Here is a 15677-nt window from a genome sequence, read left to right as displayed (position 1 = left end):
GAATGCCTGCTTTACAGTACATCCAGAAAGTATTCACAGTGCATCACTTTCTCCACATTTTGTTATGTTACAGCCTTATTCCAGAATGGATTAAATTCATTTTTTTTCCTCAGAATTCTACACACAACACCCCATAATGACAACGTGAAAAAAGTTTACTTGAGGTTTTTGCAAATTTACTAAAAACTGAGAAATCCCACGTACATAAGTATTCACAGCCTTTGCTCAATACTTTGTCGATGCACCTTTGGCAGCAATTACAGCCTCAAGTCTTGTTGAATATGATGCCACAAGCTTGGCACACTTATCCTTGGCCAGTTTCGCCCATTCCTCTTTGCAGCACCTCTCAAGCTCCATCAGGTTGGATGGGAAGTGTCGGTGCACAGCCATTTTAAGATCTCTCCAGAGATGTTCAATCGGATTCAAGTCTGGGCTCTGGCTGGGCCACTCAAGGACATTCACAGAGTCCTGCTGAAAGATGAACCGTCGCCCCAGTCTGAGGTCAAGAGCGCTCTGGAGCAGGTTTTCATCCAGGATGTCTCTGTACATTGCTGCAGTCATCTTTCCCTTTATCCTGACTAGTCTCCTAGTCCCTGCTGCTGAAAAACATTCCCACAGCATGATGCTGTCACCACCATGCTTCACTGTAGGGATGGTGCCAGGTTTCCTCCAAACGTGACGTCTGGCATTCACACCAAAGAGTTCAATCTTTGTCTCATCAGACCAGAGTATTTCTTTCTCACGGTCTAAGAGTCCTTCAGGGCTGCCATGTGCCTTTTACTAAGGAGTGGCTTCCGTCTGGCCACTCTACCATACAGGCCTGATTGGTGGATTGCTGCAGAGATGGTTGTCCTTCTGGAAGGTTCTCCTCTCTCCACAGAGGACCTCTGGAGCTCTGACAGAGTGACCATCGGGTTCTTGGTCACCTCCCTGACTAAGGCCCTTCTCCCCCGATCGCTCAGTTTAGATGGCCGGCCAGCTCTAGAAAGAGTCCTGGTGGTTTTGAACTTCTTCCACTTACGGATGATGGAGGCCACTGTGCTCATTGGGACCTTCAAAGCAGCAGAAATGTTTCTGTAACCTTTCCCAGATATGTGCCTCAAGACAATCCTGTCTCGGAGGTCTACAGACAATTCCTTTGACTTCATGCTTGGTTTGTGCTCTGACATGAACTGTCAACTGTGGGACCTTATATAGACAGGTGTGTGCCTTTCCAAATCATGTCCAGTCAACTGAGTTTACCACAGGTGGATTCCAATTAAGCTGCAGAAACATCTCAAGGACTATCGGGAAACATGATGCACCTGAGCTCAATTTTGAGCTTCATGGCAAAGGCTGTGAATACTTATGTACATGTGCTTTCTCAATGTTTTTATTTTTAATAAATTTGCAAAAATCTCAAGTAAACTATTTTAACGTTGTCATTATGGGGTGTTGTGTGTAGAATTTTGAGGAAAAAAATGAATTTAATCCATTTTGGAATAAGGCTGTAACATAACAAAATGTGGAAAAAGTGATGCACTGTGAATACTTTCCGGATGCACTGTATGTCTGTGGAGATGTTCAAGTGCAAATAGGCTAAACGATGGTTCAGTTCAGCCGTGTGGGTGAGTTGTGGAGTACATGGGGATGAGGAGATCTGAGCAAAGTGTGTGATGGAACAGACTTGGCTCGTGTGACCTTGGTGAAGCTGTGGACACCATCATGGCTTTGTGAGCTTCTCTTCATGCAGGCTCTGTTGGGTGGGGGTGATGATGGAAGAATGTTAAGCAAAGCTGGAGAGGACCTAGAAGACAGTGGCCAGGGGTGTTTGCAATTTCACTGAGGGGGAAGAAGACAAGCTGGAGAGTGCAGAGTGACTGGGTGATGGAAGTGATGGTGGGTGACGCAACAAGAACGGATTTGAAAGAGCTGAAAGAAGAGAGTTGGGGGCAGATGGATGTAATAGATAAACTCAACCCCAATGGTGGCTGCTGCTTGTTGTTGGTCAAGATCTAATAAAGAGGAAGGCAGGAGTTTAACTCTCTGCTTGTGTTTCCAAGGCACTTGGTTTTATTTGACACATTGTGCATTTAATTGTTTGTTTCTTGTCAAAATGTACCACCTTCAGTTTGAAATGGAATCTGTCACAGGCTCACATCCTGACTTTTACATGTTTTATTAATTAGAAAGCTCAACATTGGAATTCCTGACCTTCTGTGATGTCATGTTTGGATTAAGTGGGTTTGATAAAGAAATGGACTGATTCCAGGATTTATGAATATTGAGTGCTGGATAAGAAATGGTGGCACTTGGTGCCAGTGCTCTTTGGTCAAGTTGTTTGCCTGCCTATGGCAGAGTCATGTCTGATAACAGAACACTGGAATTATCAGGTAGAACATTAAAACAATCAGACGAGAACTGGCCATTCAGCCCAACAAAACCCGCCAGTCCTATCCACTTAATTAAAAAAAAAACGTTGCGTTTTGAAAGTCCCTAACGTCTTACTGTCACCCACACTACTTGGTAGCTTATTCCAAGTGTCTATCGTTCTTTGTGTAAAGAAAAACTTCCCCAGCATTTGTGCAAAATTTACCCTTAACAAGTTTCCAACTCTGTCCTCATGTTCTTAATCGTTTTAAAATAACAGTCTCGATCCACTGCACTAATTCCCTTCATAATTTTAAACACTTTAATCATGTCCCCTCTTACTCTTCTTTTGCTTAATCTAAAAAGGCTCGGCTCTTTTGATATTTCTTCATAATTCATCCCCTGTGGCTCTAGAATGAGCCTAGTCGCTCTTCTCTGGACCTTTTCTAGCACTGCTATGTCATTTTTGTAGCCTGGAGACCAAAACTGCACACAGTACTCCAGATGAGGCCTCACTAGTGTGTTATAAAGGTTGAGCAGAACCTCCTTGGACTTGTACTCCACACACTGTGCTATATAACCTGACATTCTGTTAGCCTTCTTAATGGCTTCTGAACACTGTCGGGAAGTTGATAGCTTAGAGTGCACTATGACTCCTACATCCTTCTCATAAGGTGTACTCTCGATTTTCCAACCACCCATTGTGTATTCAAACCTAACATTTTTACTTCCTATGTGTAATTTACTGACATTACATTTCATCTGCCACAAATCTGTATGCTATCCATGTCCTTCAGTGACAATTTAACATTTCAGATTATCTGCTAATCCACCTATCTTGGTATCATCTGCAAACTTAACCAGCTTGTTACTTATATTCCTATCTAAATCATTTATTTATATTAAATAGCAGCGGCCCCAGCTCTGACCCATGTGGAGCACCACTCTTAACATCAGCCATTTCAGAAATGGTTCCTTGCACCATCACCTTCTGTTTCCTGTGTCTGAGCCAATTCTGCACCCATCTACAAACATCACCCTGAACTCCCACTTCTTTTTAGTTTGATGCCCAACCTCACATGTGGCACCTTATCAAATTAAAGGGTCCTTTCATCTGATTGGCTGGCCCAGTAGGGGGGAGGTGGCTTGTTGACCAAGGCCTCCAGTTGGACATCTCAAGGTGAAGGCTGAAGGTGTCCTGTAGCACAGCAGCCGAGAGTCCACTGGTGACAGAAGTTGAAATGGCAGCCTTGGGGTTTGAGGGCCACCAGTGTTCAGTCAAACCTTTAACAGATGGCGCCTTTCAGTGAGCCCCCCAGGTGCTTCAGTTTATTTTTGTGTAGTACTCTTCATTAAGGGCAGACAAGTAGTTATAAACAAACTACGAATTACGTAAAGAGTACAAATAAAGACCCCGATCTGTTTAAATAGACGGGGAAACCGAGTAGTTTGGAACTGATTGGCATACATGGAGTGCCAGCAGTATCTGTGTGTGAATTCAAAGCTTAACTACAAAAGTAATGAGAGCAAAGCTGGCATCACTGTTGTGATCGGGGGTCCCCAACTCCTGGAGGGCCCCAGTGGCTGCGGGTTTCCATTCTAAGCATTTTCTTAATTAGTGACCTGTTTTTGCTCCTAACTAACTTCTTTTGAATTAATTTTATGTCCAACATGGAATATCTGAAAATGAAGAAAGGTGAAGGTCTCAGGAATGCTGATCTGCTCTTAGAAAAGAGAAAATCAACAATTTCGGAAATGTCTGCTATGGCACAATGAGAGCAGCAACAAGCCATGAGATTAAAGAACGGGTTTCATTAACAACAAGACTCGGTGAATCAGTGTCTGATTAAGCAACTGGTTGGAGTTTGAGGTCCGGGCTTAGCTGGTCTTTTGTTGGCTCACTCACTTCACATTTCTTTTCTGTTTGGGTGCCATTTAAGGGCCCTCCAGGACCGGAGTTGGGCTGTGATTAATAACAAGGAGTCTCCAAGTCTGTGGCGTCCTAAACACTTCTTGAAGTTTAAAAGCATATGCAATGGCGGCTGCAGCTTAGTGGTTGTCAGGTTTGGGCTCCCAGCGACTGCACGTATTTAATGAAACGGATTTCATAATCTGCACGCCATTGTGCTCATTTAAAAAAAGTCACCAAGACTTCGGGTTTCTTTTTTGAGGTCTTGATTGTGTCTCACACTTTTCGATGGAGGTTACACTTGTAGTTGTACAGTACATATTGTGACACTAAACAAATAGAAGGAATGCTGAAGTGTTTTTAGAAATATAAATAAACATTCTTGATAAACAAAATTGAGAATATGAGGTCATCAAAATACACTTAAGAACTTCTCACTAAATAACTAATCACACCAGAAGTCCGTGTTTTTGGGAATGTGCAGATTAACACAAAGTAGAAACTGGGAAGGTGCAGCACGTTCACATAACACAAATGTCCATCTGAAATACAGAGATGGGGGGAGTGAAAACTGCTTCTGGGGGTCTCTAAAGAGACTTGTCCAGTCGGACGGCCACACTGAGGATGTCTTTCCACTTTCAAGTGCTAACTTCATCTCAATCCGGTCATTAAAGACATCGGACTATTTCCAGTCTTTGGAGCCTCTTTGTCAGTTGTAAGTAGAAGGTCCTATGAGAGCTCCTGCTGGCTCTGCTGATGGAAGGTCACCATGTCGGTTTAGCTGAGGTTTGGTCTGTTTGTTCGTTTGCCTCTGTGATCTTTAAAACTATTGATGTTGATGCTCCTGATATGGGTGGGCCGTACAAATGCTACTCCATAACTGACCCTCAGGACGTGTAAATGAATGTTTTTAGGAGCCTCTGGTGGCACAAGTGGTGGCTCTGAGGCTAAGGATCTGTGCTGGAAATCAGAAGGTTGCCAGTTCAAATCCTGTAAATGCCAGAAGTGACTCTACTCCATTGGGCCCTTGGGCAACACCCTTAACCTGCAATTGCTTTGTCCTGGTAGGACGTTAATCTGCGTCCAGCCCTGCAAGCAGGTCCTCCAGCTACAGGGAAGACTTGGGGGCCGGTGGCAGGATTGGCCTTCCTGCTGCCGTAAAAAAAAACTTGCGCTATTCCACTCCATTCAAGCTCTTGTGGTGCTGCACTCGGGCACTAATTTGGGATCCTGAGGTGGTGTGATGTGTGGTCTGTCTCGCTCATGGCACAAAGAACTGTGGAGTTTTTTTTGGGGGGCTGAAAAACCCCCAGAGCCATAGGGAGGCTAAGCCTGAGAAAGCAGCGAGGGGCGGCAGGCCATGAGGAGGAGGAGGAGGACGACAGCAAGTTTATTGTCAATTGATTTGCTTCTGCAGCTGGGGTTTGCGAGGCTGTCAGTATATCAGTGCATGTTGTCAGATGATGATGAAGGCAGAGGGTATCACAAAGATGCGATGCCAATTAAGGCAAGACCGGGCACCAGCAGCGTATGAAGCTGTACAATGTTTGGCCAAAGACATTACGAGTTGGGTAAGTGAATGTGCACATTAGGGAGACGGACATGAAAACTCAGGTGCTGCTCTGAAAACAGTCGTGCTTATGACCCCGGAGAAAAGCCCAATATGGCACAACACTGAAGACCCCTGGGACACCAGGAGTGTAGGCTCACAAACAGGTAACATCATGCAGGAAATAATGTATTAATAATGTATTACAGCAAAAAAAAAACTTAGGTCTTGTGAGACTAGAAAATGAGTAAGTAAACTAATTAATAAAGAAACTCACTTGTGTCCCTTGTTCTTATTAAACGATTTCTTCAGCCACTAAAAGACAGGACGCCGTCTGAGCCTCGCATTTTACTTTGTTGAAAGCCGTAGTTATAAACTGACTGATTTTCTTTCTTTTGTCTCGTATTTCTCCTGTCATAATATCTCCATGCTGGGAGAATACATTAATAAATGTGCATGGCTACAATTCTAAAAGAACAAAGTCCGACAGATGAGGTGCCCCCTTTGGACATGGAGGAGGCCTAACTTGACCAGCAAATGTCCATAACTGAAGTCTCTGTCAGCCCTGAACTTACAACTGCGTGGCTTGTCATGGAAAGAAGATACTCGACGGCTGTAAATGTAGCGATAAAGAAACGGCCCACCACTCACGGAGAACTTGGTATTTGGGCAGAAGGACAACTAACTATTAAGTACAAGTGTCACGCCACTCATTGGAAAAGCCCATCTTTTTGTTAAAAATGTCTCCAATAATCGCATGGAGTTCACTCCTGTCTCCTCTGCTCTTATTTGTCCAATTATCTGTTTAAGTTTGGTGAAGTAAAACTTTGTAAAATTTTGTACAAAATGATGCAATACTGCAGTACACGTGCCAATAGTAGAATCATATAATGATATCTTCCAAGTTTTCTTGAACTGACTGTACCTGAGTAGACTTTCATACAGTTCAGGCAGTCTTGCGGTCCCAGTCCGGTCATATTGACGCCACGCTAGACATTTCCCAGCCTCATCCGTTCAAACTGATCCAGGAGTATTTGAGCTAAAGCCATCCATGGGTTGACTTTTTGGGCTGTCTGTGGTTGAATAGTGGTAACTCGACTTGTGATGTCCAGAAGTCCCACAGTCCATCTCCATACACGTCACAGCATCAGAAAACAAATTAACAGAATCTCTTGTTTCTGCTGTACGAGCTGTCATGGAGACTCTGCAGAAACACATTTATGCCATGAGCTGAAGGTCACAATGTGATTAACGACCAGCATTCTACCCCTGCATGTCATCTGAGGAACAGTCTGCTGCCATCTCACCAGCTGAGCTTGTAACTTTTGTAGCAGTCCAGCCAACAATTCTTTTGTCACAGTGGTGTTACTGAAACTCCAATTCCTTGCTGAGCTTTTATTTTGAAAAGACTGCCAAAGGCAATGTGAACAAAGGAAGGACTTTTATGTTGATACGAAGTGTAACAGGAAGCTCATCCTCCTGAGAAAGGTAGAAAAAAAAAACTGGAAAAGAGAGAAGAAAGAGGAGATCCGCCATCTTGAGGAAAACAGACGTGGAAAGTAGGCTGCTGAGACAGGTCTTAAGGGTTACAACGTGGCTGGGGAGTTCTAGGTGGAATGGAGAAGCTTCTAGATAATTACACTGGTCTACAAAAAATAGTTTTCGTTTACTATTGGGAACTTCAGACCAGCTCTCACTATTAAGTTTTTTACTGTGGTTCAGAATGAAGCTAGCACATCAGGTTTTTGAAATACATATTGCTATTATGACACTTTTGAATATCAATATATCAACACAGTATCTGGAGTTTGGACTATGTCCCACCAAAATTATTTGAATGAGTTTATTCTGAAAACAAACCAGAAGATGATACCAGAGACACTTTAAAACGTGTTTATGTCAATTTACCTCAATATAAAATCGAGGTCAGTGTGCTCAAGATTGTCTGAGGCCCTCGCTTTTGCTCTTGTACTACACATCTGTCTGTCTTTGCATGAACCAACAGTAGTCACCCATCATTCTCAGTGTGAACTTTCTCTGATATCAGTTTTCCATCACCTTTATATCTTGAAATCTTTCCCCATGCTCATCTCTGACATCTTTAGATTTGGTGGAAAAAAGTCGAGATGAGAATGTAAAAAAATGCGTCTTCAGTGACATTGTGGCTCCCATAAGCTGATATACTTTCAGCAGATTCTCCACAAGCTCAGCATAATTCTCTGCTCTGTGATGATCAAGAAAATTCTGAACAACCTGCTCGAATGAGGGTGCTGATTCAGTGGGCTTCAGTTTCCTTTTGAAATCATCGTCAAGCATCAGTTCACGGATTTCAGGGCCAACAAAAACACCTTCCTTAATTTTGGCTTCACTTTTCTCGAGACCAAACTTATTTCTTAAATGCTGAAACGCATCGCATTTACTGTCCAGTCACTCTAGTTGTCCAAGACCTGGAACATCATAAGTAAAAAACAGGACGTGCTGTACGAAAACGGTTTTCAGATTTGGAGTCAGCAAGTGAAATTTGTTAAAGTACATGTGAAAGAATCACAGTGGCAACATGCTTGTTGACCAGTGATATTAATTTAATTTAACAGATCACGCTTACTGGATGTTCCCCGACTCTAGAAAGAACAAAAAAATAACCAGCATTGGATGAAATTACGAAGGTCCACAAGGAATGGGTGAGATCAGTCCTATTTTGTAAAGAAAACGGAGACTATTCCGTTGTTTGATGGAAAAGTTGAAAATAAGACTCATTTTTCTTGAGTTTGTTCTACCAGTTTACTTCTCTATACATATGGAGTCTGTTCCAGTAGCTGTAGAGCAGGAGTGTCGAACTCCAGGCCTGGAGGGCCGCAGGTTTTCATTCTGACCCTTTTCCTTGACCAGTTTTCACTGCTAATTAACTCTTTTTCCCTTTATTTTAATAGCCCTGTTTTTAAGGATTCAGTCCTCTGAATTGATTCTTTTCTTCATTAAATGACAGCCAAACAGAAATGAGACATGAAACAAGCCAACAGATGACCAGCTAAACTGGGATTTCAAACTCCTACTAATTTCACTCCAACCAATCTCTTAATGAGAAGCCGATTCTTGATGTTAATTAAACCCGTTATTTAATTCCATGACTTGTTGCTGCTCTCATTCTGAAGCAAAATGCCAACCTACAGATGTATTTGCGGTGCTTTTATATTCAAGCGTCGCATATTCCCGATTGTAATGACATGATACTTTTTAAAAGTCTCACATACCATCTTCTGTGCCATCTTTTTTTCTAGGACTTCCATCCGGTCCTGACAGCAGCGGATCGTCACACTGAGCACATTAAATGTATGATGTTCTAACTCTCTGCACATTTAGAATCCTCAGATTTATACTTGATATCACTTTCATGATGAAATGCATTAAAGTATGTATGTTACAGATAAATCAGTAATTTTGTTTAAATAATGAATACTGTTAATAATTACACCCATGTGGGTGACACGGTGGCGGAGCGTTAGCGCTGCTGTCTTGCAGGGAGTCACGTCGCTGATATTCCCTGCCTGGAGTTTACAGGTTTTCCTGCTGGGTTTCCACAGTGTGCTCCAGTTTCTTTCCAAAGATATGCAGATTTGGTGACGCTAAAATGACGCCAGTGTGTATGTGTGTGTGTGTGTGTGCTTGTATTCACCTTGCAATGAGCTGAGACCCCGTCCAGGGATTGTTTCAGCCTCGTGCCCAATGCTAGCTGAAATGTACAAATCTCTGGACTGATGGATTTAATCATTAAACATCCTTTTCAGAGATATTGCGGTAAGGTGTCATCAGAATTTAATGGGTGTTCCAGGCAATTCACAACACAGAGAAGCTGAGCCTGTTCTCACCGTGATAATATCTCACACTGCCACCTGGTGGATTCCTCCAGATTTACACAAAGTATGCGTGCAAATATAAACAGTACAACGCTTGCGTAGCAGTAGCGTCCGCTGCAGCATGCATCACATGAAGTATAAATCTGGCCATTGGGACAGACTGGACAGGTGACGGAGGACACCACAAAGTTGGTCAGCACAGGCCTTAAGAACTCGAGGACTGACTCCATCTGGTCCCACAATTATAAATGATCGGTGGTCTGACTTGCTGATCTAGGCTCACAATAAGTGTTTTCTAAATCTAACAGAGTAAAGAAATTTCCGAAATGGATAAATATGGGAATCAATAAAAACTGGACAACTAACTTGTAAACTGGACAAGAAAATTTAAGAAACGGGCAAATAATTCTGCCGTAAGCTCATGTCAAATTACGTGACTTTTCCAATAACGTTTCAGTTGTATATGATCTTGTCGATTCAGAGGCTGTCAGCAGTGCGCTCACATGAAAGCAGTCGTGTAGTCTGACATTCCCCGTGACTGAGACCAACTAGTCCACAACTCACTCCAATAAAATCAAACAGGGTCGATGTTGCCTTAATTTCACGCTTTGCTTTTTTATTTTATGTTGTTTGCATTTTACCTTTCAGAACCACCACAGAGCTCTGTGCAAATGAGATCTGACAACCAATGGATGCTCATCCAGAAGTAGAGGTCATATAACGCTGCAACAAGGAATGCTGAGGGTTTGAGCCTCACAAACAGACAAGATGCTCGTCTGTCTGATGTCTCGTGAACAGAGGACAGAGATTGCAGCTGAACTCACTCTGAAGAGAGCAAAAAGAAAAGAAGCCATCTTTGTTAAGACCTTAAATCTGAGTGTTTTTCCCCAGGATAAAGCTTCAAATTCAAGATGGCCAATTTGTTTTGTGCGTGGGAGACATTTGAATGTGTTTACAACTATTTTCTTGGGAATACAAAGGCAGAAAACTGCGGAGAGCAAGTGGAGGAGCTTCTCTCTTCCTAAGTCGCGCTTGAGTACAACATGTCCTTAAAAATCCACTTCCTATACTCTCGTTTGGATTTTTTCTTTGAGAACATGGGGAGAGGTCCAACCAGGACAGCGCTGAAATGCAGGGATATTACAGTGGAAAAAAATCACTTCAGAGAATTACAAGAGGAACAAATTACCAAATGACTACATTTTGTAAGGAATATTGAAAAAAAATTAAAAACTACACAACTGTTTTAATGTATTAAATATTACGTTTTTGTCTAAAATAGTGCTTTTTCATTTTTAAATCTTCATCTCTCAAAAACTGGATGTGACAGAGCAGCTGTGTTGCTAGCTTTAGATTCAGCATATCCTCAAGTTCATACAGAACAGCGGAATTCACCTAACAGACGTGAAGTATGACGAGTGGCTGAAGGGCGGGCTGGTGGTCTAACGATAGACAAACGTAAAAAGGCACAATGTACACTACACACAGGTGTGTGCCCACTCAAAACACAAAAACAGGAAATTGTTCTTTTCTGTCGTTCCAGTAAATGTAATATGAAATATGACAACCTGAGACACATTTCCCTTCTCTAATGTGTGATGCTGCTGTCGCAATGAATGTTTTAAAAGATCACATCAGCATCACTTAAAGCATGCAATGGCATAACTTAACCAAAAAGTTTTAGTATCCCAAAAATTTATTTATCACAAAAATGAAAAAAATATTAAATCACAAATTGTACATTTTACAAATAGACTGAATTATAACAATCTATACAAAAATATATTGTGCCGTTTCAATATTTATGTGTCGTTGAGGCTCTCTGCAATCTCAGCAAAGCCAGCGCTGTTCAGAGCCAAAACCAAATTTTCTACCGTGGCCTGATTTCCTTCTCGATCTTGCCACAACACCAGTAACAGTTTGGCACGCATGTTCACATCATCGCTGTCAGATTCAATCTCTCGGATGTCCATGTCCTTCAGCTCCATATGACGTGCCAGAGCCTTCCACTGATCTCCTAGTTTGTTGGCTACAGCCTCAATCTGCTGGCCCGTCACTGACTTGTGATGCTGTACATCCGGACCTTGGGAGAGATGGACAGCAGGACACATTTAGGCTTTAGAGAATCCCAGGCCAGGAAGGTTCTCAAATATTTACAGACGGACTCGTTACAGAAGCTGACAATTAGATACTTAAAAGGGGTTTGGCTGTTCTTTGGATTATTAGTATGGTAGGAACCTTCATTTAATTCCCTTTTGAAGATCTACAGTGTTGCGGCTTTTGTTCATGTTCCTCAGACATACTGTAAAATGCTACAATTTAAGCAAATGGCAGCCACATTTAGATAAGAAACCATTTATACTGAACCATTTGTATTTCAATTATTTTAAACTTGAGCATTATCAGGGAACATAAGGGAAAAGAACATTTTGTTGCATGGATTAGCTCATCAGTGCACGACACAAATGTGGCGGCTTAATTCACTAGTGGCCTCTCACTGAGGACAGAGCTAAGGGCTCTATGGCTTCTGTGTTGAAATTACAGTACATTTAATCTTGACTCGTTTCTGCCACTAACATTTGTTGAGGTCAGCTACCACCTCATAAAAGTGTAAGTAGCTCATTATTGGTGAATGAAAAGACTTCTTTATCCATTACCCAAAAATGGCAGAAGGGAAACACTGACACCGATTAGTAACACATTTTTGCACCATCAACTTCACCCTTTAAGGCTTCATCAGAATGAATGCTACATTCATTATAACCGAAGACAAATTGATTATTAAAATAAAATCACCAGCTTCACAGAAATCGCTGTAATCAAATGTTAATTTAAGCATTACAAGTCAGCTTACTCTCATTGTTCTCTTTAAGCAGGGTATCATCATTGTCCTCATCCTCTTCACCAGTCTTTATCTCTTCAGATGGAGGCTAAAGAAAGAATAATCAATAAGTGTGTACTAATATATATATTTTAAAAACATAAGATGTGAATAAATTATATATGTACAGAGTGATTTCCAATACACTGGTCCCTACTGTAAAAGTGCACATTAAATCAGATATGTTGAACCGCAATCCGGTCTGAACCAGATTTTTGCACAGTTGCTGAAGGAGTCACAAGGTCATTCTTTCAAAAACTTTTATATAGGTCTTAACGAAAGAATCTAAGAAAAGCAACATAACCCCAAATCTGTAACATCAGCGGTGCTGCTGCACTCTACATATCTATCATAACATGTGGGCCAAGTGAGAGACGGCTCCGCTGAATTCACCAGGAATCTCCTCTCGGAGTGTTTGAAGAAGCCCCTCCTCGCATGAACATAGGAGCTCTCCTCTCCTCTCAGCTCACACCGTAGGGAACGTCTTCTGAGCCAGACGCTGTGGGCTCAAGGCTGACTACTGCCAGTTACCACAGTGTCCCCAGCACAACAACAGCATGACAGGAAACACTTCTGGCTGTGATGTGACATCTCAGTCGAGTTAAAGATAATAACAGAAGTGCTGGGGGTCTTTTGCTTCTCATTTAATCTAAACAAGAGTTTCTCTCCTCAATATCAACCTTACTATGCTCTCATCCCACAAGTTTTGCTGTACTGTGAGGGATCGATTCAGGTTGTATAACGTCTCTAACAGTGAATGCAATTTCACAAAAATTTCAAAGAACGATCTAGATACTGGAAAGAGAATCTATATTTTTGCATGTCAAACTCATAAAATTTGACAATTAACACAATTTTTAAGAAAAAGTACACTAAGAATCAGAAAATATTTGTTGTGTAATGTTTTAGTTTTTGTTCAAGTAGTATAACAGAAAAGTGTGTGTATGGATCGTGAAATTTATTTAAATCTGAATATGACGCAGGAACTGAACGTGTCCTTCAAACTGGAAGTAGAAGGCATTTCATTTAGTGTTTTCTTAGAGCTATAAGCAGTTTGGTTACATTGCTGTATGAAATTTGAACTCATAAAGACATCACATTTCACAGATTTCTCATGTCTGTATAAAGACCTTTGAAACATTTACACCATTATAGTCAACAGATTAGATAGTATTGTACAGAAGTTATACATGCAGAAAAAAAGACTTAAATAGTATCTTAAAAAGTTTGGCCTTTAAAGGCAGTTTAAAATATTTTTTTAATTAAATTTATTAATTAAATTACAATGAATGAATTACATGCCAGACAACAAATCAACTTCCTTAGAAGACTGGCATCCTTCAACGTCTGCAATAAGATGCTGCAGATGTTCTATCAGACGGTTGTGGCGTGCGCCCTCTTCTACGCGGTGGTGTGGTGGGGAGGCAGCATTAAGAAGAAGGACACCTCACGCCTGGACAAACTGGTGAGGAAGGCAGGCTCTATTGTAGGCATGGAGCTGGACAGTTTGACATCCGTGGCAGAGCGACGGGCGCGGAGCAGGGTCCTGTCAATCATGGAGAATCCACTGAACAGTATCATCTCCAAACAGAGGAGCAGCTTCAGCGACAGACTGCTGTCAATGTCCTGCTTCACTGACAGACTGAGGAGATCATTCCTCCCCCACACTATGCGACTCTTCAATTCCACTTGGTGGGAGTAAACGTTAACATTATACAAAGTTATTGTCTGTTATACAGCGCATCTGGAAAGTTTTCACAGCGCATCACTTTTTCCACATTTTGTTATGTTACAGCCTTATTCCAAAATGGATTAAATTAATTTTTTTCCTCAGACTTCTACACACAACACCCCATAATGACAATGTGAAAAAAATTTTCTTGAGGTTTTTGCAAATTTATTAAAAATAAAAAAACTGAGAAATCCCATGTACATAAGTATTCACAGCCTTTGCTCAATACTTTGTCGATGCACCTTTGGCAGCAATTACAGCCTCAAGACTTTTTGAATATGATGCCACAAGCTTGGCACACCTATCCTTGGCCAGTTTCGCCCATTCCTCTTTGCAGCACCTCTCAAGCTCTCATCAGGTTGGATGGGAAGCGTCGCTGCACAGCCATTTTAAGATCTCTCCAGAGATGTTCAATTGGATTCAAGTCTGGGCTCTGGCTGGGCCACTCAAGGACATTCACAGAGTTGTCCTGAAGCCACTCCTTTGATATCTTGGCTGTGTGCTTAGGGTCGTTGTCCTGCTGAAAGATGAACCGTCGCCCCAGTCTGAGGTCAAGAGCGCTCTGGAGCAGGTTTTCATCCAGGATATCTCTGTACATTGCTGCAGTCATCTTTCCCTTTATCCTGACTAGTCTCCCAGGCCCTGCCGCTGAAAAACATCCTCACAGCATGATGCTGTCACCACCATGCTTCACTGTAGGAATGGTATTGGCCTGGTGATGAGCGGTGCCTGGTTTCCTCCAAACGTGACGCCTGGCATTCACACCAAAGAGTTCAATCTTTGTCTCGTCAGACCAGAGAATTTTCTTTCTCATGGTCTGAGAGTCCTTCAGGTGCCTTTTGGCAAACTCCAGGTGGGCTGCCATGTGCCTTTTACTAAGGAGTGGCTTCCATCTGGCCACTGTACCATACAGACGTGATTGATGGATTGCTGCACAGATGGTTGTCCTTCTGGAAGGTTCTCCTCTCTCCACAGAGGACCCTCTGGAGCTCTGACAGAGTGACCATCGGGTTCTAGGTCACTTCCCTGACTAAGGCCCTTCTCCTCCGATCACTCAGTTTAGATGGCCGGCCAGCTATAGGAAGAGTCCTGGTGGTTTCGAACTTCTTACACTTACGGATGATGGAGGCCACTGTGCTCATTGGGACCTTCAAAGCAGCAGAAATTCTTCTGTAACCTTCCCCAGATTTGTGCCTCGAGACAATCCTGTCTCGGAGGTCTACAGACAATTCCTTTGACTTCATGCTTGGTTTGTGCTCTGACATGAACTGTCAACTGTGGGACCTTATATAGACAGGTGTGTGCCTTTCCAAATCATGTCCAATCAACTGAATTTACCACAGGTGGACTCCAATTAAGCTGCAGAAACATCTCAAGGATGATCAGGGGAAACAGGATGCACC

At 42.2% G+C, this 15677-nt stretch overlaps 1 protein-coding gene and 1 long non-coding RNA gene across 3 annotated transcripts in view; one reads left to right on the top strand and one right to left on the bottom strand.

The window, feature by feature from the left end:
- Positions 1-240: 240 nt before the first annotated feature.
- On the top strand, positions 241-14913 carry LOC127528385 (uncharacterized). The gene is made up of 2 exons (XR_007935269.1): positions 241-360; positions 14633-14913. It is a non-coding gene; the product is annotated as an uncharacterized LOC127528385 (long non-coding RNA).
- thoc1 (THO complex 1) overlaps positions 11347-15677 on the bottom strand; it is a 69422-nt gene continuing 65091 nt past the window's right edge. For both annotated transcript variants that reach the window (XM_028803655.2, XM_028803656.2), the window contains exons 20-21: positions 12516-12591; positions 11347-11744 (exon numbers count right to left, since the gene is read on the bottom strand). In XM_028803655.2, the coding sequence (XP_028659488.1) occupies positions 11464-11744; positions 12516-12591 (357 nt within the window). In that variant the 3' untranslated portion in view covers positions 11347-11463. The remainder of the gene's footprint in view (positions 11745-12515; positions 12592-15677) is intronic.

This window comes from Erpetoichthys calabaricus, chromosome 6 (assembly GCF_900747795.2).
Source record: "Erpetoichthys calabaricus chromosome 6, fErpCal1.3, whole genome shotgun sequence".
Lineage (NCBI taxonomy): Eukaryota > Metazoa > Chordata > Cladistia > Polypteriformes > Polypteridae > Erpetoichthys > Erpetoichthys calabaricus.
The sequence above is the reverse complement of the archived record's forward strand: the minus strand, read 5'-3'. Positions and strand labels throughout refer to the sequence as shown.